Raw genomic sequence first — 26,063 nt, forward strand, 5'->3', positions numbered from 1 at the left:
GGGCGCGTTTAATCAATGTTGGTATGGTTTTTCCGACTTTTCTGTAAACCGATTCCAAAACGTGATAAATTTCGATATTAAATGTTCTGAGAAAATATACATGCGATGTCATTCGATGTGCATACAAAGTCATGGAGAACTCCTATAGTAAAGGTATGTGGTATGCAGCGATGTTTTGTCACCTATTTTCACGTAAATTGCCATTAAACAATAATGTTCCCGTGATCTTTTTACCTTTCTAATACTTGTATCTCAAACAGGTCTCAAAACATAAATCTTACTAGATCTTTTTATCCCTTTTTTTGTATTGCGTAAACCTGGCAATGCCAAAACTTTCGATGGAGAATCAGACATTTTCAAATCAGTCAGCTGGCTTAAGACCCATTTCTAAGATTTGTTACCAAAGTCCTTAAGACTAATGTCCAGTTCCCCGGGCTGATGCGAGACGAAAACAACCTGTTACACAATTATCACAATGACAACGGTTTTTTGGCGCTTTCTGAATTATTTGCTTCTATTCCTCAATCACCCCGTTCTACTTTTTATTTCATGACCTCAATGTAATAGAGCGAGGTCGCCATATCGGCTCACTATCGATTAAGTTGAACCCGATGACCGTACGGTATTTATTTTATTATAATCGAAAACAAATTTATCATGAACACGTACATATGCAGAACACAATGACGGAATGTCAACGATACCATTGCATTACATTTTTGAGTTTATGACAACACCAAATAATTTGTTTGCACAAATTGAAGTATATTTTTGGTCTGAGCAAAAATTCCCCGGCTCTCTTTTAGAAGTATCATTAAACAGCCAATGTTGTTTTATTAATTATATTTCCAGAATGCACGTACATTAACCCCGTTGGAAAGTTGCCCTAACTAATGTCAAACCAGGCCTCTATTATTATAAGACTATGCTCCAAAACAGTTTATGAAAAGTTTAAGTTTAAGAAGAATGTATTATTTGTAGAAACCTTTTCAGTAATTTGTATATATATTGAATAATATCATGTTGGTTTCTGTTCATGTAGTTCATGCTGCAAATGTCATTTTACTTATTTTTATTGTGACGACAAAATACTGTAATAAAGCTAACTTAGGAGCAACCTAGTTATAAATAATAACAATAACCTAAAAATATAATAACCTAAGCTAAGATAAAATAACAAAATCTAATAATTTAATATTCTGAACTGGAAAGCTAATGACCTAAGAACTAGGTAATGTAATATTACCCTGTTGGGTATACTAAACATTTTCATTGATTGACAAATGCACATTGAAGCCTTCATGTGTGAGATAGTATGCAGTTTTTCACAATGTTTACATTGTGAATATTTATATAAAATTTTCACTTCTATATATTAGGTCATCCAAAGCATACATAAGCCATAGAGGTAATAATTGAATAAACGAGGCTATCTACCATGCAGTGCCTGTTATTGGTATGGCGATAAGCGGGGATCAATTTGAGAATATAAAAAGACTGGTTAATAAAGGAATGACAATTGCTATTAATCTACAATCCTTAACAGAAGATGATGTCTCTAATGCTGTGAAAATGAAGATCCAATACTCTTTTGAGTATTTATAACATTTTTTTGTTTTATTTGCAGTTTTTAAGGTAGAGATGCAGGTTCGTGAGCACTTGGGAGTGAATTTTTTTTTTTGCTTTTTATTATCCAAAGAGTCCTTGCTGTAGACTGTTACAATTTTGTAGAATTGTGAATAGTGGAACATACTAAAAACATTCTCTCTTTTGAATGCTTAGCAAGGTTTAGCAAGGCTGTACATAAATAATAAAAATAGAACATGGTAAAAAAAAGAAATGACGGGATCTCCATATTATGCACTATATTTAACTTTTTACAAAACGATAATACATTTAAATTTGGAACTGTTACAGCCATTTTAATTATGAGCATTAGCAAACGTCTTACTGAGTGAATTGTTATGCAAATTAGCAATTATGTCAGCTTCTTTTTAGTGCACATCCCAGAACTTTAAAAAAAAATAGCTTCTAGACGCTTTGACTTTTTGTTTTGAAATTTTCACAAATGATTGACAATGTGTTTATCTTCAAAACGCCGTCGGGCATTGTTTTTGGTTGAACAGTGTTCAGACAACTGGCCTGGGTGTTAATTTATGCATAAACTTGAAGTATAGTAATTTGAGCTGCTGCCCTGCAAAATTGACAACTGGTAGACAGTTTTCAAGAAGGCAATTTCTTCATAGTAAACAGATGTACCCATAAACCAATTTTGACAGGAAACAGAAGCATGGTTTAGAAGTTATTTTTTTTTGAATCACTTTTGACCAAAAAAGCACATTTTTGTGCATATTTCAAATTACAGTGACCATAAAAAAATACTAACACAATTTTAAAATTCATACAATAAGCTTTCCGAAAATATATAGTTTTGTGGACAAAGGAGGTCATCTTAGTTTTCTAATTAACTAATTAAAATATCTGTCAGGTAAACTGCATCTCTACCTTAAGTATTTAAAAAACGTACACCAGTCGCCATAACTCAATGCATCCGGACCTCCCGTGCTACGAGACTAGTTTGCGACGAGTTTTGTCGACAAATCACAGAAATGTCTCACCAACGCATGCGCAGTTTATCGTGTTTCAAGGTGGCAAATTATTGAGTTAATCTGCTGAGTTGGAGGTAAGTTTAGCAATTTGTATGAAAAAATGTTAGCTGTTATGAGTAAATGCGATTAGAGTACAAAATGAATTTCAGTTAATTGCGATGTACATATACATACACTCTTTAAAGGCGGCGTTACTGTCCTGTCGATCACAGGACAGACCGTGCCAGACTCTGGACCAACCGGCGTTTGTAAACTGTTCACCGACTGGTTCTCGACGAAATAGAGTTATGTTGGTTTGACTTTGTACTGACACGGCAGTATATGTATCAACTGCTCTAACTATTTTGTTTATGATTTTATGTGTTACATTCTTGAAATGTGTTTTGGGCGGATAAGGTGACGCTGACAAAGCCAACTTTCAAGTAAGATTGACCGACTTCTCTCATTATCAGTGTCACCAGGTATTAATACTCGATGACTGTTAGCATGTCGTCCATGCTCGATGTGGCCCGGTCTAGTCTCTATATCATGACCACGCGCTTTTATCTATATGAAGCGATTGTAAATTAATAACAATGTTTTATCTATTCGAATTCTCAAAATTGTAATAAAACTACTAATTTGGGAATGTGCGTAGTATAATGATCAAATAATTCAAAAAATGTTGATTGTAAAACATACGTCTGTACTTATTCAAATTATTGTTATGTATTTTAGGAGAGTAAACGATTATCCTAAAGTAACGTTATTTGTATCTTGTCCACTAGATTTGGTAAACGTCTTTAACTTCATTTTGAAAGACAGTGTTAATTGTAATTGCGGATACATTAATACTAAAATGTATGTTATCATTAAATGTAGCTTGAGTGCCTATCATTCACCTCATTAATTGGTATTTTGTAATAATTTTGGGATAATCACATTAAAAGTATTTTTTTTGAATATGACAATATTGTTAAAAAACATATATCTCCAAAATAGCATATTTCAACGGCTATAAACTATTTATTGACGCAAAATTCTTACTTTTCAACCGCTGAGCTTGTGTTACATTTACCCCAGTACATATAAACATATGAGTATCTGCGCTTGTTTCAATTCATACTCAAAATTTACTTTATTGTACGCCACCATAGTTATTATTTTATGGCATCCATTTTGTATACATTCCTGGGAAAGAACAAATTTTGTATTATCGATTTGTCAGTTGTTTACTTTAAAAGTAAAATACAATTGTTTACTTAAAAGTGAAATTCAATTTTTTGCTACATTTGATGAGTGAATTTAATTGAGCTTGGATAGTCTGCATCGTTCTGCCCACATAATATACAGTAGCCCTTCTTGGGATGTTTCTTCCACATAAACTGTATACGCGTAGGTGTGGGTTTAAAGTGAGCATCGTATACTATAGGTATGCTTTTCATTCACCAAAAACAATTAGGGCGTATGAATGGGCTTTAGAAGTACATAATAAATAAAACATTTGATGACAAAAATAAGGAAAAGGTCAACGCAATGTACTGCCAGCATAAATGTTTTCACATGTCTAGAAGCAAAATGAGTCGAGAAGCGGGAATGGTTTAAGTTTTGGGAGAAATACAACACAACCCATTTGCAGGTGATAATATCTTCTCAAGTACATTGTCACCGCTGCTGCCAACCTGTCGTTTATCAGTGGCGGCGTCATCGGGGGGGGGGGGGGGGTGAATCTAGCCGAAACTCTTTGTGTCAGCAAAATTGGCACCTAAAAATGCAGGAAATAGCGTTTCAGAGGGTATAGATTTCAAAATTGTTAAGCGGGAGCATGCCACCGGACCCCCTAGTAGGGATTGTTAGCAGATCTCGCCCCTCATGCAAGATGTATGCATTGGTGAGTGCCATATGTACAGTTTAATATTAAATATACAAATTGAAAGACTTCTAGAGGAGTAATTGAATTGTATTGAGTGTTATCATATTAACTTATTAACTTCATTGTTGTATAAACCTAATTTCATAAACACCCGGTGGTGCAACCCTACTATACGCTCCCCGGGGCGCAGCTATACGCCACACGACGTCACCTTGCGTATTTAAACACCGAAACGAGCTGCACAAGGGGATGCACACGGAACTCTACACGGGTTAAGTATATACTTATGTCAACACCATTCTAATTCAACAAATACACTGTACATAATGTGTAGATATACTGTCAAAACACGTAACAAACGCAGCTGTGTCATACCACGGCAAACTGAACTCCACGAATCTCGGATTCTTTAGGAAGACGAATTGCGCAACAGCAGATCGTATTTTTTTAAGCGCGTATCTGAGAGCTGGCGATACTCACGGCAACACTACGTAAAATCATGCGAAATCGCTACAAATTTGTTATCTTAAAAAGTTATTCGGGAGTAAGTAAATTCGGGAGTAAGGTACCCGGATGGAAGTAGACATACGAATATGTCAGCTGGTAGACACTGGAATATGTCTATCTGTAATGCGCAAACCTGATTGGCTGTCATAGTCATAGTCATATTGCCCTAAAAATAATGAATAAACCCTGAATATTTGCATTCATGAGTAGGCTTCTAATACTGAACGGAAACCAACTGTATTAGTTATGCTGTCGACTTTGTCGAGCAGAGCTTATCATATATTCGTGATTGCCGTCGTCGTCCGCATAGACATTTTGCTTTTATCGACTTCTTGTTTAAAACCGCAAGTCGAATCGATAATATTGGTACTACAGGTGGACCACTTTCATATTGTTCATTTCGTGCTGACATCTTCAATGTTCTAATTCAGATGAAGATTTTTGCCATTTTTGGTAAAAAGTGATATTTTCGACTTCATGTTGAAAACTGCAAGTTGATAATATACATAAAGGTGCCTCAGGTAGACCTCTCTCACATTTTTTTCATTTCGTCATGATATCTTCAATTCTTCAGCTGACCTCTAGGCGGCCTACTTGTCCTTATTTGAGACTCAAGCAAGTCTAATTTTTCTACTGGATACATCTAATTGATTCTACTGCGCATGTGTAATTAGTATTTTTTTTAAGTCGACACATTAATCGTAAATGTTCTGATTCGGATCTCGCTTCCATGTAAAAACTACAAAATAAATGAAAAATATTGTGACTGGTAAACACGTAGCCAATTGCACTAGCAGAATCATATGTAATGCATGCAAGATTGCCTATACCCCCCCCCCAAAAAAAAACAAAACAAAAAAAAACGCTGGTTATCCATGAAGCAGAATGTTTACATAGGTTTAAAAGCGAATTGTTATTGGCAATTTGGCAATAATAGTTGCTCTGTTATACAAGTTGTGCTTTCAAATAATGACTGCCTATCGGCTAGCTGGACACTGTCTATCGCCCTAGTAATTCAGAAGTCACCAAAGTAAAATTATATGTGATCTGGATACTTAAATATGATTCTTAGATAATTAAATTGATAATTGTTTTTCACTGGTACCATCAACATACCCATCAAGTGAGATTCACAATCCTGGAAGTTTCAGTAAGAAATACAATATACACGTTTCTTCCAAATAACAAAAAAATAAAGAAAACGACACTCACAGAGAAGGTTGGTGAAATTATTTTTTAGTAATACCCATGTTATTAAATGATAGTCTTGACTCGTACCACGGGAAACCCATGGTGTTACGAACGTATCTGAGAGAATTTTAACAGTAGTCGTGGTGTCCTTATAAAAATACACGTATAATAAAGTTACAATACGTAATATGAAATATGGTATATATACACGTATAATAAAGTTACAATACGTAATATGAAATATGGTATATATACACGTATAATAAAGTTACAATACGTAATATGAAATATGGTATATATACACGTATAATAAAGTTACAATACGTAATATGAAATATGGTATATATACACGTATAATAAAGTTACAATACGTAATATGAAATATGGTATATATACACGTATAATAAAGTTACAATACGTAATATGAAATATGTTATATATACACGTATAATAAAGTTACAATACGTAATATGAAATATGCTACATATACACGTATAATAAAGTTACAATACGTAATATGAAATATGCTATATATACACGTATAATAAAGTTACAATACGTAATATGAAATATGCTATATATACACGTATAATAAAGTTACAATACGTAATATGAAATATGCTATATATACACGTATAATAAAGTTACAATACGTAATATGAAATATGCTATATATACACGTATAATAAAGTTACAATACGTAATATGAAATATGCTATATATACACGTATAATAAAGTTACAATACGTAATATGAAATATGTTATATATACACGTATAATAAAGTTACAATACGTAATATGAAATATGCTATATATACACGTATAATAAAGTTACAATACGTAATATGAAATATGCTATATATACACGTATAATAAAGTTACAATACGTAATATGAAATATGCTATATATACACGTATAATAAAGTTACAATACGTAATATGAAATATGCTATATATACACGTATAATAAAGTTACAATACGTAATATGAAATATGCTATATATACACGTATAATAAAGTTACAATACGTAATATGAAATATGCTATATATACACGTATAATAAAGTTACAATACGTAATATGAAATATGTTATATATACACGTATAATAAAGTTACAATACGTAATATGAAATATGTTATATATACACGTATAATAAAGTTACAATACGTAATATGAAATATGTTATATATACACGTATAATAAAGTTACAATACGTAATATGAAATATGCTATATATACACGTATAATAAAGTTACAATACGTAATATGAAATATGGTATATATACACATATAATAAAGTTACAATACGTAATATGAAATATGCTATATATACACGTATAATAAAGTTACAATACGTAATATGAAATATGCTATATATACACGTATAATAAAGTTACAATACGTAATATGAAATATGCTATATATACACGTATAATAAAGTTACAATACGTAATATGAAATATGCTATATATACACGTATAATAAAGTTACAATACGTAATATGAAATATGCTATATATACACGTATAATAAAGTTACAATACGTAATATGAAATATGCTATATATACACGTATAATAAAGTTACAATACGTAATATGAAATATGCTATATATACACGTATAATAAAGTTACAATACGTAATATGAAATATGCTATATATACACGTATAATAAAGTTACAATACGTAATATGAAATATGCTATATATACACGTATAATAAAGTTACAATACGTAATATGAAATATGGTATATATACACGTATAATAAAGTTACAATACGTAATATGAAATATGGTATATATACACGTATAATAAAGTTACAATACGTAATATGAAATATGTTATATATACACGTATAATAAAGTTACAATACGTAATATGAAATATGCTATATATACACGTATAATAAAGTTACAATACGTAATATGAAATATGTTATATATACACGTATAATAAAGTTACAATACGTAATATGAAATATGCTATATATACACGTATAATAAAGTTACAATACGTAATATGAAATATGTTATATATACACGTATAATAAAGTTACAATACGTAATATGAAATATGCTATATATACACGTATAATAAAGTTACAATACGTAATATGAAATATGGTATATATACACGTATAATAAAGTTACAATACGTAATATGAAATATGGTATATATACACGTATAATAAAGTTACAATACGTAATATGAAATATGCTATATATACACGTATAATAAAGTTACAATACGTAATATGAAATATGGTATATATACACGTATAATAAAGTTACAATACGTAATATGAAATATGCTATATATACACGTATAATAAAGTTACAATACGTAATATGAAATATGCTATATATACACGTATAATAAAGTTACAATACGTAATATGAAATATGCTATATATACACGTATAATAAAGTTACAATACGTAATATGAAATATGCTATATATACACGTATAATAAAGTTACAATACGTAATATGAAATATGCTATATATACACGTATAATAAAGTTACAATACGTAATATGAAATATGCTATATATACACGTATAATAAAGTTACAATACGTAATATGAAATATGGTATATATACACGTATAATAAAGTTACAATACGTAATATGAAATATGCTATATATACACGTATAATAAAGTTACAATACGTAATATGAAATATGCTATATATACACGTATAATAAAGTTACAATACGTAATATGAAATATGGTATATATACACGTATAATAAAGTTACAATACGTAATATGAAATATGGTATATATACACGTATAATAAAGTTACAATACGTAATATGAAATATGGTATATATACACGTATAATAAAGTTACAATACGTAATATGAAATATGGTATATATACACGTATAATAAAGTTACAATACGTAATATGAAATATGCTATATATACACGTATAATAAAGTTACAATACGTAATATGAAATATGCTATATATACACGTATAATAAAGTTACAATACGTAATATGAAATATGTTATATATACACGTATAATAAAGTTACAATACGTAATATGAAATATGGTATATATACACGTATAATACAGTTACAATACGTAATATGAAATATGCTATATATACACGTATAATAAAGTTACAATACGTAATATGAAATATGGTATATATACACGTATAATAAAGTTACAATACGTAATATGAAATATGCTATATATACACGTATAATAAAGTTACAATACGTAATATGAAATATGCTACATATACACGTATAATAAAGTTACAATACGTAATATGAAATATGGTATATATACACGTATAATAAAGTTACAATACGTAATATGAAATATGCTACATATACACGTATAATAAAGTTGCAATACGTAATATGAAATATGCTATATATACACGTATAATAAAGTTACAATACGTAATATGAAATATGGTATATATACACGTATAATAAAGTTACAATACGTAATATGAAATATGTTATATATACACGTATAATAAAGTTACAATACGTAATATGAAATATGGTATATATACACGTATAATAAAGTTACAATACGTAATATGAAATATGGTATATATACACGTATAATAAAGTTACAATACGTAATATGAAATATGGTATATATACACGTATAATAAAGTTACAATACGTAATATGAAATATGTTATATATACACGTATAATAAAGTTACAATACGTAATATGAAATATGGTATATATACACGTATAATAAAGTTACAATACGTAATATGAAATATGGTATATATACACGTATAATAAAGTTACAATACGTAATATGAAATATGGTATATATACACGTATAATAAAGTTACAATACGTAATATGAAATATGGTATATATACACGTATAATAAAGTTACAATACGTAATATGAAATATGGTATATATACACGTATAATAAAGTTACAATACGTAATATGAAATATGGTATATATACACGTATAATAAAGTTACAATACGTAATATGAAATATGCTATATATACACGTATAATAAAGTTACAATACGTAATATGAAATATGCTATATATACACGTATAATAAAGTTACAACACGTAATATGAAATATGCTATATATACACGTATAATAAAGTTACAATACGTAATATGAAATATGGTATATATACACGTATAATAAAGTTACAATACGTAATATGAAATATGCTATATATACACGTATAATAAAGTTACAATACGTAATATGAAATATGCTATATATACACGTATAATAAAGTTACAATACGTAATATGAAATATGTTATATATACACGTATAATAAAGTTACAATACGTAATATGAAATATGCTATATATACACGTATAATAAAGTTACAATACGTAATATGAAATATGCTATATATACACGTATAATAAAGTTACAATACGTAATATGAAATATGCTATATATACACGTATAATAAAGTTACAATACGTAATATGAAATATGCTATATATACACGTATAATAAAGTTACAATACGTAATATGAAATATGCTATATATACACGTATAATAAAGTTACAATACGTAATATGAAATATGCTATATATACACGTATAATAAAGTTACAATACGTAATATGAAATATGCTATATATACACGTATTATAAAGTTACAATACGTAATATGAAATATGCTATATATACACGTATAATAAAGTTACAATACGTAATATGAAATATGTTATATATACACGTATAATAAAGTTACAATACGTAATATGAAATATGCTATATATACACGTATAATAAAGTTACAATACGTAATATGAAATATGCTATATATACACGTATAATAAAGTTACAATACGTAATATGAAATATGCTATATATACACGTATAATAAAGTTACAATACGTAATATGAAATATGCTATATATACACGTATAATAAAGTTACAATACGTAATATGAAATATGCTATATATACACGTATAATAAAGTTACAATACGTAATATGAAATATGCTATATATACACGTATAATAAAGTTACAATACGTAATATGAAATATGCTATATATACACGTATAATAAAGTTACAATACGTAATATGAAATATGCTATATATACACGTATAATAAAGTTACAATACGTAATATGAAATATGCTATATATACACGTATAATAAAGTTACAATACGTAATATGAAATATGCTATATATACACGTATAATAAAGTTACAATACGTAATATGAAATATGCTATATATACACGTATAATAAAGTTACAATACGTAATATGAAATATGTTATATATACACGTATAATAAAGTTACAATACGTAATATGAAATATGCTATATATACACGTATAATAAAGTTACAATACGTAATATGAAATATGCTATATATACACGTATAATAAAGTTACAATACGTAATATGAAATATGCTATATATACACGTATAATAAAGTTACAATACGTAATATGAAATATGCTATATATACACGTATAATAAAGTTACAATACGTAATATGAAATATGCTATATATACACGTATAATAAAGTTACAATACGTAATATGAAATATGCTATATATACACGTATAATAAAGTTACAATACGTAATATGAAATATGCTATATATACACGTATAATAAAGTTACAATACGTAATATGAAATATGCTATATATACACGTATAATAAAGTTACAATACGTAATATGAAATATGCTATATATACACGTATAATAAAGTTACAATACGTAATATGAAATATGCTATATATACACGTATAATAAAGTTACAATACGTAATATGAAATATGCTATATATACACGTATAATAAAGTTACAATACGTAATATGAAATATGCTATATATACACGTATAATAAAGTTACAATACGTAATATGAAATATGCTATATATACACGTATAATAAAGTTACAATACGTAATATGAAATATGCTATATATACACGTATAATAAAGTTACAATACGTAATATGAAATATGCTATATATACACGTATAATAAAGTTACAATACGTAATATGAAATATGCTATATATACACGTATAATAAAGTTACAATACGTAATATGAAATATGCTATATATACACGTATAATAAAGTTAGTATTGTTAATTTCAATAATTAAGCTTTAAGTTGATGTTTTTCTACTAAACGAAATAAATGAGCAAATAATCGGAAATATTATATTTGAAAACCTTTACTATCGATTACCAGCTATTACATATTAACATTAATTCAGAATATTCATGAACCGTCAAATAAAGAAATGTTATTTGACCAATATTTCAAGTAAACAACATAAGATGTCGTGCACAAAGACAACAACGGCCTCAATATGTAAGATTGTGTATTCATGGTTGTATTTGGTAGTAACGCCCTCTACGTCATTTTTTCCAATTGAATTAATCACCCTGGGCTATTGAATAATTGTTGAGACACTGTATTGTAGAGAGGTAGCTATGATAGAAAGACAATAATACAGGTAAAGAATTGACGCGATAATATCGTTTATATTTTAAATTGACAGACAAAAAATATCCATGTCATTAATGTCATTGTTATGTACACAGTTTCAGGCAACACCACTATCTTCGTTACCATGGAAAAATATATTAACAAACCGATCGACTTAATGTTTGTATTTCGACAAGCACTGATTACCGGGATGACTGGGAAAAACAATTCATATCCATACTCAATTAAAAAATAAGCCAAATAATTGTCAGTGCGCATGCGTGCCAATACCAGAAGCCAAGGGCAAATGAAATCACTATTAAAGATCATAGAGCATACCACGCAATAACAAATGCACGGCTGTAATTCACATATACAATGTACATAGTATGGGGTGAGAGATCGGTCGCTGGACACGGTTCATGTTCATGATTAATGCTGCCGTGTAAAGGGATCATTAAAGTTCCACAGTTTGGTTCAATGTACACATGTTGAGTACACTTATTTGCATTACAAATGCAACAAAGTCGGAAAGTTAGTAGATTGATTGTTACCACTCAACTGATCTTCGTTGATGTGGAATAAACGATGACGTGTTTCAATAATTTATTGGCTATCAGTAGATAGTTGATGAGGCATCATCACCATGATACTTATTTAGGGGATATTAAAAAGTAATTATTGTGTATCAATGCTGTAAGCCTTGCAGTGTAGTTAATCTCAGTAGTGCGTATATTAGTTTGAGAACGCATACCAGAGTTATAAAATGACGTTGGACAATGCATTTGACGTAATGTCATTAGTAATAGTCAATAGTGTTATTTAGTACAAAGACGTTGAACGAACACGATGGTACTCGGACGTCTCTGACTTATTGCTTTAAAGCCCATCGCTCAAAACCAGCCATGTGTCAAACTTACCCTATATCGCCTCACAGTATTTTCAGCTACAAGGTGGTGCTATTGTCATGAATTTGTTTTCGCGTATCTGTTGACCGACTTAATTAGCTGATTATTAGCTGAATTGCTGTGTTATATCTGTCATCGTTTAGGTCTATTTGAAGTTTTGGACGGAACTTGGCTCAGTGGTTTGGAACTAATTACAAGATACCGTCGCTATTCTGACATCCGTAGTTATTAGTGTAGTGAACGATTAATCAAAAGATATGACGTATTCAGTACTTAGTATGATTGGCTTTATGATTGAAGGTTACGCCCTAGAGTCTTTTTACTGCTTTGTAATTGGTTAGAGTTTTGAAAATGAATAAAGAGAGTTTGAGTTGGTCTTGAAGAATACTCCACGACAGACGCAGTCGAAGGAGTCCTGGAGAGACTTGGGGCGAGCCTTGACGCAGTCTTGGGCGAGTCTTGGGTCAGCTGTCATGAATTTGTTTTCGCGTATCTGTTAACCGACTTAATTAGCTGATTATTAGCTGAATTGCTGTGTTATGTCTGTCATCGTTTAGGTCTATTTGAAGTTTTGGACGGAACTTGGCTCAGTGGTTTGGAACTAATTACAAGATACCGTCGCTATTCTGACATCCGTAGTTATTAGTGTAGTGAACGATTAATCAAAAGATATGACGTATTCAGTACTTAGTATGATTGGCTTTATGATTGAAGGTTACGCCCTAGAGTCTTTTTACTGCTTTGTAATTGGTTAGAGTTTTGAAAATGAATAAAGAGAGTTTGAGTTGGTCTTGGCGAATACTCCACGACAGACGCAGCCTTGGGCAGTCGAGTCCAGTCCGAGAGAGTCCAGGGGCGAGCCTTGAGGCAGTCCAGTCTTGGGCGAGTCTTGGATCAGCCTTGCGAGAGTCTTGGGGATTTTTTCCCCAGGGCGCTGTGTCTGATAGAGTGCTCGATTGATCGACTAAGACGAGAGCTGAAACGTATTTCGTTGTATGTGTCTTATTTGACTGTAAAGTTAAAGTGACTTTCCCGATCCCGTACCTCAAGGGGACGAGATATAGAGACGAGACGAGTTCCCCCCCTGACACGTGTGGAGAACCCCAGAGAGGGAGAATTACCCCCTGATACAGCCTTGTGACAGTCTTGGGGATTTTTCCCCAGGGCGCCGTGTCTTATAGAGTGCTCGATTGATCGACTAAGACGAGAGCTGAAACGTATTTCGTTGTGTGTGCCTTATTTGACTGTAAAGTTAAAGTGACTTTCCCGATCCCGTACCTCAAGGGGACGAGATAGAGAGACGAGACGAGATTCCCTCCTGGTAAGTGTGGAGAACCCCTGATGAGGAGATTTTCCCCCTGACACTATACTGGTGCGGATTACGGTTACATTTAACTAACGCATACGCAATTTATCGTGTTTCAAGGTGCCAGACTCTGGACCGACCGGCGTTTGTAAACTGTTCACCGACTGGTTCTCGACGAAATAGAGTTATGTTGGTTCGACTTTGTACTGACACGGCAGTATATGTATCAACTATATTCCTACATATATATACATAAGTATATTCCTACAAAGAGAGAGAAAGCAAACACTAGATACGGCATCGCCATAGTAACATAGCTAATATATTATTCTAAACCTGGTTCCCTAATTCGTGATTGGATGAGTGTTAGTGTTCAAATAGTTTTGCTTGAGTGTTTTTATTTCTTATCGTTCAACTCATTTCATCATTGCAAGGACGAAGACACCATATTGTCTCATACTGTGTTTTGAGTTACATGGAGTATGTGCATGTCCATGTTCGTATCATGAAGTGCTCCTGTAACTTTGTGTTTGTTAAAAAGATGTACAACGATCTCATCTCAGCACAATAATGAAGGTTGAACGATAACAAAATGAGTAACCACATATCGCCCTTCTCCCATTTCTTGTTATCTCAAAATAGTGAACCTACACATGCCAATACATTTTATTATTTTTGGTCTGTCGTATTTCTTTCACTGGTGTCACATATGGTATTTGCATAAAATAAAAAAAAAACGTCACACACCGTCATCGTGTCATTTGTATATTTAGTCATGTGACCATTTGTTATAAATTCTAGTTTGGAAATTCTACTTTAGTATCAGAGCCAGCAGCGATTTGAGTGGAAGGTAGGGTTTTATGATAATTATAACTTTAGTATTTGTATATAATATATATATCTTAACAATGTAACGCAGGATTGTTTATGTATTTTGCATGAAGGATGAATATGTTAGGTTTAATTAATTTATCTTGTCGTTGAGAGTTTAATCACATGGGCGTTATTATTAATCGCCGTCTTCATTGAAACAGACATCACTGGGCAAAATCGTTGATATGCGATTGTTATACGCAGATATACATTTTGTTTATACTCACGGTATACGTTCAGTATACGCAGATATGATTACGTATACACATCATGAAATATACATACTTACATACATTGTATTGTGACAGTTTCTTTCACCAATGCCCGCCTTGAGTGGCACGCAGCGTATATGTGCGTATTTTACATGCATTCGTGTATTACAATTTCGTTGTTTTACGAAGTCTGTATATTTACGCATACGTGGAAAACTGAATACCGTACGTGTTGCGATCGCGTATCGTATAATAAATAAATAATCGACCTAAAAATGTCTCCTGTGTTGCCGAGTACATTAACTGACCAAGATGAGTCGCAGTTTTTCCCATTGATATCAATTGTTATGTAAGTGGAAATTTCCCCTGTTACCGCAGTGTTTCTATTGAAAATACCGCTCATGTAGTTGGTGTTTATTTTATATTAAACTATGTGGCCATCACAGAAGTCATGGAAACAGAACAATTGTTTGCATAATTTTCAGTGCATTTAGTAACAAATCGTGTATTTTCATGAAATTCTAGTGAGTGTGTCTGCTATAGGCCCGACTGTACAATTGCACGCTCACTCTGTAGAAGATGAACGCCGAAGAAGATCACGGCGTTCATATTGAATCCGTTGGTAATCATATGAGTGAAAACAGACGACGACGAAAAGGGTACGGGAATAGGTCCAGTTATTACATAGCAAACTGAACTCGAACAACAAAGCAAATTTTGTCAATTCAAAAATCGAAAGCTAGATAGCATTCATTACGTACGTAATCAAATCATTAAGATAACAAGAATCAATAAACGATGTTCCATGATCAGATGACATTTTATTAATACCAATTTATTTGAATGCATAAAAATACACCGTAAATGTTTAGTAAATGTATTTAAATTTGTAGATCACGTCCAATAGTCTTGTCGAATACTATAACAGAAAATAACTTCTGTGTCTTATTTTTGTGTATAACGTTTCAGTCGGGAACATTCTGTATGCGGGCTGTACGGTGCGTTTTCCGGAGATACGAACGATTTGACATTGACATTCTATTCATTACACAACAACTTTCGTCGGAAACGCGGATTCAAGACGATGCATCAAATCGTGATATTTGCTTTCTACTGTAAAAATCGCTAGAAATTGGCACATCGAACGGTAATTTTGAGTTAGTCACCTGCTGTTGAAATTCGCGTACACGATTACACTATCCCTATGTCGTTGGACTGCATGACTAGTTTATGTCACTGAAAATAACCAAAACGTTGAGTTTCTTGCAATTTTGGACACTCAATTCAAATCGAAAAATTTAGAAACGGTTGTTACTCATTTCTAAATTGAAAAACTATTCCCTGACTGAATTCAGTCTAACACCGCTTTGATATTAACGTCACCTTAACGTCTTCATTTGTCTCACTATAAACTGGTGAATTCGAACACAAGACAGGAAATTACACAATAGAGTGTACGTTGATTAATTGCAATATCATTCGCAAGCCTGAATGAATGCGAACAATACGAGGTGTGAATATTTTGGCGAGTGTTAAAATACTTTCCTATCGGTTTTGTGCGAGTTTCAATGGACCGACTTGTAGTCTCATACACGTGAATGTGGGCCGATCGGTTCCGGCTCGAATGTCATTTTTGTATGAATAGCCACAAAGAAAGTTAAATGAATTCTCACTGAGACACATGTAACAAAATTGGTCGAATTTGCCGTCATCGGTATTTCTATTCCATTTACCATCGTACGCTGCTTCTCAGATTACGCTCTATAACACCACATACCCACATAGAGAACAGATAACAGTGAGCAATGCTAAACATAGCAATTTCATTTGAAACAACTAGGGATATTTCTGGCTAGTATTCTTTGCAGTTACGTTTCAAATTTGCGATCACAACTTTCATTGTCTTCGTTGAACCATAGACAGCCTACCATTGAACCAACTTATTAATGTTTATGGAGACTTGACTGACGATTCACGTCTTAGTGCATCCACGTCACGTGACATCGATTGTCAGCAGTTAGTTATTCGAGCTTAGCAGCGCATCTGGTTACCGGTTAATGTTTTTATTCGACAAAATCTCAATTTAACTTAATTTATTGTCATAAATACAACATTGAATTACTGCAGTGATATTCATAGTGACACAAATCTTCTGTTTACTGCGGCGAGATTTGCAAAAAATAATTCCTATTGTCTAGAAGCCAATCTATTGGGTCACGACGACCTTCTCCGAATTTTTTTATGAATATAAATAAATGTTTGTCTTACGTTTCGATGACCAACATGATTTATTTTTGAAATTGTAATCAAATAAATCATCTTCTGTGATTCAATGTAATATGCCTATGATTCCTGGCACTTGTAACATACATATAAAGAAAGGGTAAATGTCGGCCTCTTTGCTGGTCCCGTGATTATAAAAAAAACGACTGATCACCGGGATGGCCATGGGTGTAGCAATAACCATTACTTTATCTTCACATGTATATGACTGTAACAGGGCCTCGTGATATTGCTAGGTTGTTGTAGTGAGTTTATAAATAAATGTGTTGCCGTAGCAAACACGAGTAACACTATCGATATTTCATTTATAAACCAAATACTAGAACCTAGTAATATTAAGAGCACCTACGGCGCCATGGACGAAATTACTACGTGACTGGTGAACCAGAAATGACCTATAATAAGTGACCTGTATGCAAATGTTGACAAATCAGCCAATGACAGCTTCAAATATGACGAGTATACGCAAAATATTCGTAGATCTACGCCGATGTTAAGTGTGTGCACTGGTTTGTTGCGTGACCGTATACGCTACGTATACGTGGATCTGCGTCAGTATTAACTCTGTGCGCTGGTTTGTCACGTGTCCGTATATACTACGTATAGTAGCATGTCCCAGTCTGATGAGGTCAGACGACCACACCCATATACAAATGCCCAAATTTTTGGTAATTTTCGTCAAAAGTCAAACTTGCTGCCCAAAGCTCATGACGAATCAGGATGTACTATGCATAATACATACAAAATATAAAGTTTATTAACTATTCATGATATTAGATATTTTTGTTAAAAATCCAAGATGACGACAAAATTGGCTTCATTTGTATGCATTCCACACTGAGGATGTATACGTTTCTTGAAATATTACATGGCTATGTCACGTGGTTCATAGCCTATTGGGTGGGGTCGTCTTACCTTATCAATATGCATAACTATAATATGTCAATATATTTAAGTAAACTGTATTTGACCTCATGGTACTGACCAATCAAACTAACCTAAATAATGACAACCACCAAAATTGCTTTTTGAAATAGTAACATTGCATTTAAATATACTGTAGATGGACGTTATGTTGATAATGTTTTTTCCCATGTTTACCAATTTTATTCAGTTGACTAGCCTAACATATTTTATCTTTATGTTAGTAAATGTTTTTATGAATGGTAATAATTATGTTGCTGTCTGTTCAATGGTACCCCAATGGTGTATAGTTGTGAGGTTGTATACATTTATGAAATGGGGAGATTTATTATTCCGAGTATGTGTACATGTGTAACTCAAAGTAATTCATCTAACATCGAGTCAATGTTTTTGTGCTGATTACACATTTTTTGACCTAAAATTCAAAAACTCCGTAGAACAGAAATCGTTTTCGATAGAAATATGTGAACGATAAAATGTAACTTTTATACTCTTTCACATGGAAGTGTAATTCAAGTATCATAATTTTTATAATTTATATTTGTGTATACTTAAAACTCAAATATTTTGTAATTGTATGTCACTTCGACTGTGTAACTATGTACTTCTTTTTTAAACACAGATCCATGTTTATATAGTCGTCCTACTTACCTACTCACATACATACCCTACCTCCCCTACCTAATTCCATACCTACCTTTCTACGCACATAGTAATCAAAACCCCATCGCCTGTAATTGAAAAGCTGATCTGCCCAACTGCTATTGATTCGATCATCTCTGCGTCACAATCCATACAGGCAAATTCATTAAATTACTTTCTGTATTAACAATATAGCTTATGGTAAAAACTAGTGAATACTTTACATCAAATTATATATAACAAATTGATTAAGATGACGTATGGTGTATGCATGCAACATATGTGCTTGACATATTTCCATAGTCATTTGACACAATTCTAGCATTATTACACGTACATTATTAGTCATGTTTCCAAAACGTGTTATTATATGTACATGGTCCCGATTTAGAATCCGTACAAATGATATGATATTACTCGTAACGTATCAGCTCATACGCATTTTAACAACGGCAAACCAATATTACAATTATATATATATATATATATATATATATATTGTCATTGAAAATTCAAATCACCACGTCCGTCTGTCTGTCTGTCTGTCTGTCTGTCTGTCTGTCTGTCTGTAATAATCATGTTAGAAGACTAATTGGTTGAATTGGCTAGCTAATAATTACGTGAGACATTTCATTTCAGACATGCAAATTGTGAACATGGAAGTGACCATCAAATGCATGCAGTTTACTTGCTTTGTACTGTTGGTTCTGCATTTACAAGGAAATCTAGCAACGCCGTCAAAGGGTAAGTTTTCTCATACAGACGGTATAACAACAATAATGATAGTCGGTAAATATTGGACGTTGACAGGCAGCTTATCATCAGTTGAATACATTAAAAACGTAATATTCGGCTTACTAATTATTTAAAGCGTCATGAATTTGCTATGATTAGCCCAAAATATAGAATCTATTAAAGTAAGAGATTGGGTCTACATATTAACTCATGTGACAATATCGAACCAGCAAATGCATTATATACATAATATAAAAATAAATATAACCATTACTAATGTCAGCGTGCAGGAACAAACCTTAATTTGAGCGCACTTCGGAACAAACTTTCAAACAGACGATAAATAAGCACGTACTTCACTTCAAAAACTGAAAAAGAAATATTTGTTCATCATTTTAGACTTACGTTTTTATATTGCGGTAAAGTTTTAACGCGTAAGGTTATCTTGTAATCCGCTGTTCATTACAACAATGATTGATTGCTTATGCTTATGCACAAGGCCATTGGCAAACATTTGGTTGAATAACTGTAAGTTCGGCGATTATATAACGAGGGCAAATAGACGAATCTGACATCGTCCTCAATATGAAATTGATTGCGTTCAACACAGTATTTACAAAATGTGTGTCCAAGGGGGACATTTTCATGCATTCATTTTCAGTACTCATATTGTTAAAAGAACAATTACGCCTTGTAATTTCAAATATATAACTATGACTAAACGTGGGGAACAACTTGCATCGAATACCGCGTGATCATATGGCATAATTTGTATACGAGATGCCTGCAAATTGTATTTATTTACTTTATTATGTACTAGGTTGACATTTATACTTCCAATGGACGTGCGTAAACAACAGTGGATTTCATGTATTTGACCTTATATGACCTGTCAAAGTCTTTAGTATCAATGGCTCGTCCTTATATTTCTCTATTTAAGTAATGTTGATGTCCTGAACTTTGCCCCATTAAACTCAGCCGTTGTGAGACCATTTAAGGTTCTGAAATGTATAATGCACGTGCCCCATAAATAAACCCGAACTTGATGTCGTGGTACGGAATCCATTAATTACATTACTTTTAACGAGTTCATTTTCTATAACTCATGTTCAAATGTATATGTCAAAAGTATATTAATTAAAACATTACTCGTGAATACCCAAACTACTGCAAACAAGTTCCCCATAGACGCAGTAAAAAAACATAAAGTGTGCTTAAATGATACTGTTTCATTATAAAACATGCGATGTATTAAAAGTGATCTGTCCTCAACATATTGTGACGTAAAACTACTAAGTCTGGGTATTTATGTGTGTTTAACACCATTACAAGTGTGCCTAAATTACCATAGCCTTTTTTAAAATTACGAAATAATTAATTAAGCTGTCTCCAGGAGTCGCTTTTATGTAGCGCACTACACATCGAAGCCGTCACTTCCTTTGTTTTTCCCACAGGCCTTGTCTGAACTCTTTTTTGAATAATATATTCTAATGAATAAATATTATCGTCAGTAGAATAAATCTCTTCATCTGGTCATTATACGGACCGCAAAGTCTTAGAGTCCTAGAGACTTATGTGACAGGCAGTCTGTACTTACAATATACACCTGAATAGAGAGTTCAGGTTGTTATACTTACGTCGGTGAAGTTAGCATTAGCAATTAGCAAGTTAGCATTTCTGTTAGACAAATCTCCCTAACCAACAAAGTGAGGACCTTGTTTTTAGCTAAATTTCGGAAGACTGCTTATATATTTATTCTGCAGTTATTTTTTGCAGTATTCATACATAATCTCATAATTTGGGATATAAAATGGTCAGTTATTTTTATAATTAATTCAATTTTTATTTTATAACTAGACAAAATATTATAAACGTTAACAGTATGATTCATTTTAATCATAGGCACTACTGTATGTGTAAAATAGTCCTGCTTTACTAGTGTTCACATTGCCTTGTATTGGGAGTTTAATTGTATATTTAATTGATTTAGAGAAATACTCTTACCAAGCTTGTTTTGCTTTACAGGTATATACGACTACAATGATGTACTTCACAAGTCAAATCTGTTCTATGAAGCCCAGCGGTCTGGGTATATATCAGAAGCCACAAACCGTATACCGTATAGAGCAAGTTCAGCTTTAGGTGATCAAGGATATTTTGGAGAAAACCTCACAGGTGGCTGGTATGATGGTGAGTGTTGTGTAAAATTTATAGTTTAGAGTGTTGCGCGGATTGATAAGTAAATGATTTTACATTTTGAAATGTTTTTGCTGTTGCTTCTTGAAGTGAACCTACATTTCTGTATCAGAACAAAATATGGTGATTTAATTCGCCAAATTGCTTGACAACTGACAATGTATCAACAGCTAAAGCAATTAAATGCAAAATAACAATTCATGTCTACTTAGCAAAGGAGGACAACTCAAATAATATGAATCTTTTTATTTAAGCGTGTATTGAGTATTATTTGGAGTATACATTTTTTCATAACTACATTCAGAATCTCAACATATACATTCCATTGCGTACAAATAGGAATTAATCACAAAAGCCCGTCGACATATTGGCAGGCATTTGCGGCATTTGACAGCGAATCTTTGAAATGATTTATTATTATTAGGTCTTAACCACGTCAAACACGGGCTACCAATGGCAGCTAGTGTTACAAACCTGGCTTGGGGAATGATTCGGTACAAAGAGGCTTATATCGATGCTGGTGAATGGGAATACGCCTTGGAAAACATCAAATGGGCCACAGACTACTTTATAAGGTGTCACAGTGATACGGAAACATACTATTATCAGGTATATATACTCGATATACTGGTCATATACAAACATACACGGTTACATAGCACAAGAAAAATGTAATGGACATTACGTTCATTGATCCGTTTTTACAATTATTTTACAATTAAGTTATGCTAATTAATGAGGTCACCTGATGTGTTGCTCACGTGTCCAATGGCTTCAATACTGCGCTAGTTGCATGTCCCTATCTGTAATGGTACTTGAGATCATACAATTATGCTTATTAATGAGGTAACATGACAACTACGTCATATTACGTCAATTAAACAAGCCTTTATATGAATTAGTTGGTACTTGATTGTGTTACAAAAATGAGAAATGGCAGTCATAGACCGCTAAAGTTCTTTTTGTGTGAATATTACAGTACATATTCTATATATGCTAAAGAAAATAATTGGAGGGTCGTAGACCCCTAGAAAATGGTGCAATTGGGCACTTATCAAATCCAAGTTTGCAGTCGAGCCACGTGACTAATCAATACACTGTTTCAATCACTTTGTAGAGCGGCATAAGTGGAATTAGTACCTCAAAATTAGATCAAACGGCGAAAAAATATAAACATTACAATATTAATAGGCTTTTGAGCAATAACAAAGGCAATAATAAAACAGCAAGAACAAACCCTAAATACATGATTTCATATTCATATTGCATCGTTTTATTTTCTCGTTGATCTACGTTGTATGTATTCGCTAACAGGTTGGTAGCACTGATCTAGAAAGCAGTTATTGGGGGAGACCGGAAGATATGACTATGGATAGACCACCAGCCATGGTGAATGCTTCTTTTCCAGGCTCAGATGTTACTGGTGAAACGGCTGCCGCAATGGCTGCCTCGTCAATCTTGTTTCAACAGTCCGGTAAGGACACACTGTCTCCACATTGCTCGGTCTTACTAGATGGGTAAAACATGTTTAATCTAGATTACACAATCAATTTCATATTCTTCGGCTCCACAGATCCCACATACTCGACCACTCTGTTGCAGCATGCCAGGGAGTTATTCACGTTTGCCAATACATATCGCGGTCTGTATCCCGGTCAAGTTTATAGGTAAACATTAAATAAGAATTCTCCATTTGCCATGCAACATGCTTTGCACAATATTCGCATATTAGAGTAGTATTTATGTATATATCTGACTAGTTTTTTAATTGAAACTGAGGAAGGGAAGCGCATTTTCGAGTTTAAATCAAACCAGAAATGTAATGTAATGCTGTTACATAAACTGATATATTTGCTAATTTACATACTGTCAGCTTTCCGCCATACTATATTGTTAAATGGTACGAAACTTACTGAAGTCTGTGTATAAATGTTTGTCAAATGTACATGAGCCAGCATACAAACACTCATATAGATAATTAGTTGTTAGAATCCTGCAAAGTCTAATGAAGCTATTATAATGAATTTAGCTCCAGTGATTATGGTGACGAACTGGGACTGGCTGCGTGCTGGTTGTACTATGCCACCAACAACATATCATATATCCAAACAGCAGAAGCTCTATATGACGAGTTCAACCTTGGAACGCCATCATGGGCATACTCAGTTAAGAATAAGAATCCCGCTGTGCAGGTGAGGTATCACATACAAAATTCTTATTCTCTAAGACAGACCAGAAACGGAAACGAGACAAAAATAAAAGATTTTTCAAGTTAGCGTGGGGGAAATAACGCTGCTAAGTATTATCGTCCGGGAAAGCTATTGTTTAAGCTAGTCTGTGATTGGTTGCTGGCAAGTTTGGGGGATTTTGACCAGTTTGTGACGTAGGCTCGACTTGGAGAATCGCAATATATAAGAAACGCTGTCAAAATACGTACATCATTCATCTCCTTAATTGTTGCTGCTGACATTTGTATCGTATTGGCATTGGTATTGTTGGAGTAAAAGTACGATATCTTCGAAATCGACAGAAGATTTATTCCACGCTTTTTTTTTCTCATTAGTGTTATGTGGGTTTTTTAAATAAGTAAGTAAATAAATAAATAAATAAATAAATAAATAAATAAATAAATAAAATATGTAATTATGTATTCTTTGCACATAAATGTAAATTATGTGCAAATATGATTATACATCAGTTATTACATGCGATTACGTTTATGAATATTAATTCAGATCACGTGAACCGATGTTGTCAAAACTTCGATGAATAGTGGAGAACCATTTTCTTTCCTTTACATTATACACGACGATCCAGTGCATATGCATGGACTATAAACCCCATAAACTCATCTAAGGGTTCACGGACTTTATGTCTATAAAAATAGTGTTCATTCAAAACCCAAATGATTCAGTGTGGAAACATATATGAAACAGGGACATGCTTATAAACACTAAAACAAAAATAAATAAATATTTTGCTTCTATGGATAAGAGTATTTCAAATGTCGTCCAGTATGTATACTTTTATAATTTCTATTCAAAATTGCGATGCAACAAAGACCGCCGAAATGAACTATAATAGCGGTGAGAATAAATTTCTGTCGAATTTCACTTTAATTTACACCTCGGTGGAAATATTTAAACCTCTGTGAAAATATTTAAACCGCGTTAAGAATAATTTTCTCTGTGGTGGCAATATTTAAACCGCGGTGGAAATAATTTTCTCTGTGGTGGCAATATTTAAACCGCGGTGCAAATAATTTTCTACGCGGTGGAAATATTTAAACCGCGGTGAGAATAATTTTCTCTGCGGTGGCAATATTTAAACCGCGGTGGAAATAATTTTCTACGCGGTGGCAATATTTAAACCGC

At 32.3% G+C, this 26,063-nt stretch overlaps 1 protein-coding gene across 2 annotated transcripts in view; it reads left to right on the forward strand.

Annotated features, from left to right (window-relative positions):
* The first annotated feature begins 2,637 nt into the window (after nucleotides 1–2,637).
* LOC100366354 (uncharacterized) overlaps nucleotides 2,638–26,063 on the forward strand; it is a 169,348-nt gene continuing 145,922 nt past the window's right edge. Inside the window, exons 1-7 of one of the 2 annotated variants that reach the window (XM_085498616.1) lie at nucleotides 2,638–2,683; nucleotides 20,398–20,502; nucleotides 22,519–22,683; nucleotides 23,114–23,298; nucleotides 24,004–24,163; nucleotides 24,263–24,356; nucleotides 24,719–24,881. In XM_085498616.1, the coding sequence (XP_085354742.1) occupies nucleotides 20,400–20,502; nucleotides 22,519–22,683; nucleotides 23,114–23,298; nucleotides 24,004–24,163; nucleotides 24,263–24,356; nucleotides 24,719–24,881 (870 nt within the window). In that variant the 5' untranslated portion in view covers nucleotides 2,638–2,683; nucleotides 20,398–20,399. Of the gene's footprint in view, nucleotides 2,684–15,648; nucleotides 15,675–20,397; nucleotides 20,503–22,518; nucleotides 22,684–23,113; nucleotides 23,299–24,003; nucleotides 24,164–24,262; nucleotides 24,357–24,718; nucleotides 24,882–26,063 lie in introns of those variants that run through there. The other variant, XM_085498615.1, reaches the window with a different exon arrangement.

Source organism: Saccoglossus kowalevskii, chromosome 4 (assembly GCF_978046115.1).
Source record: "Saccoglossus kowalevskii chromosome 4, keSacKowa6.1, whole genome shotgun sequence".
Taxonomy (NCBI): Eukaryota; Metazoa; Hemichordata; class Enteropneusta; family Harrimaniidae; genus Saccoglossus; species Saccoglossus kowalevskii.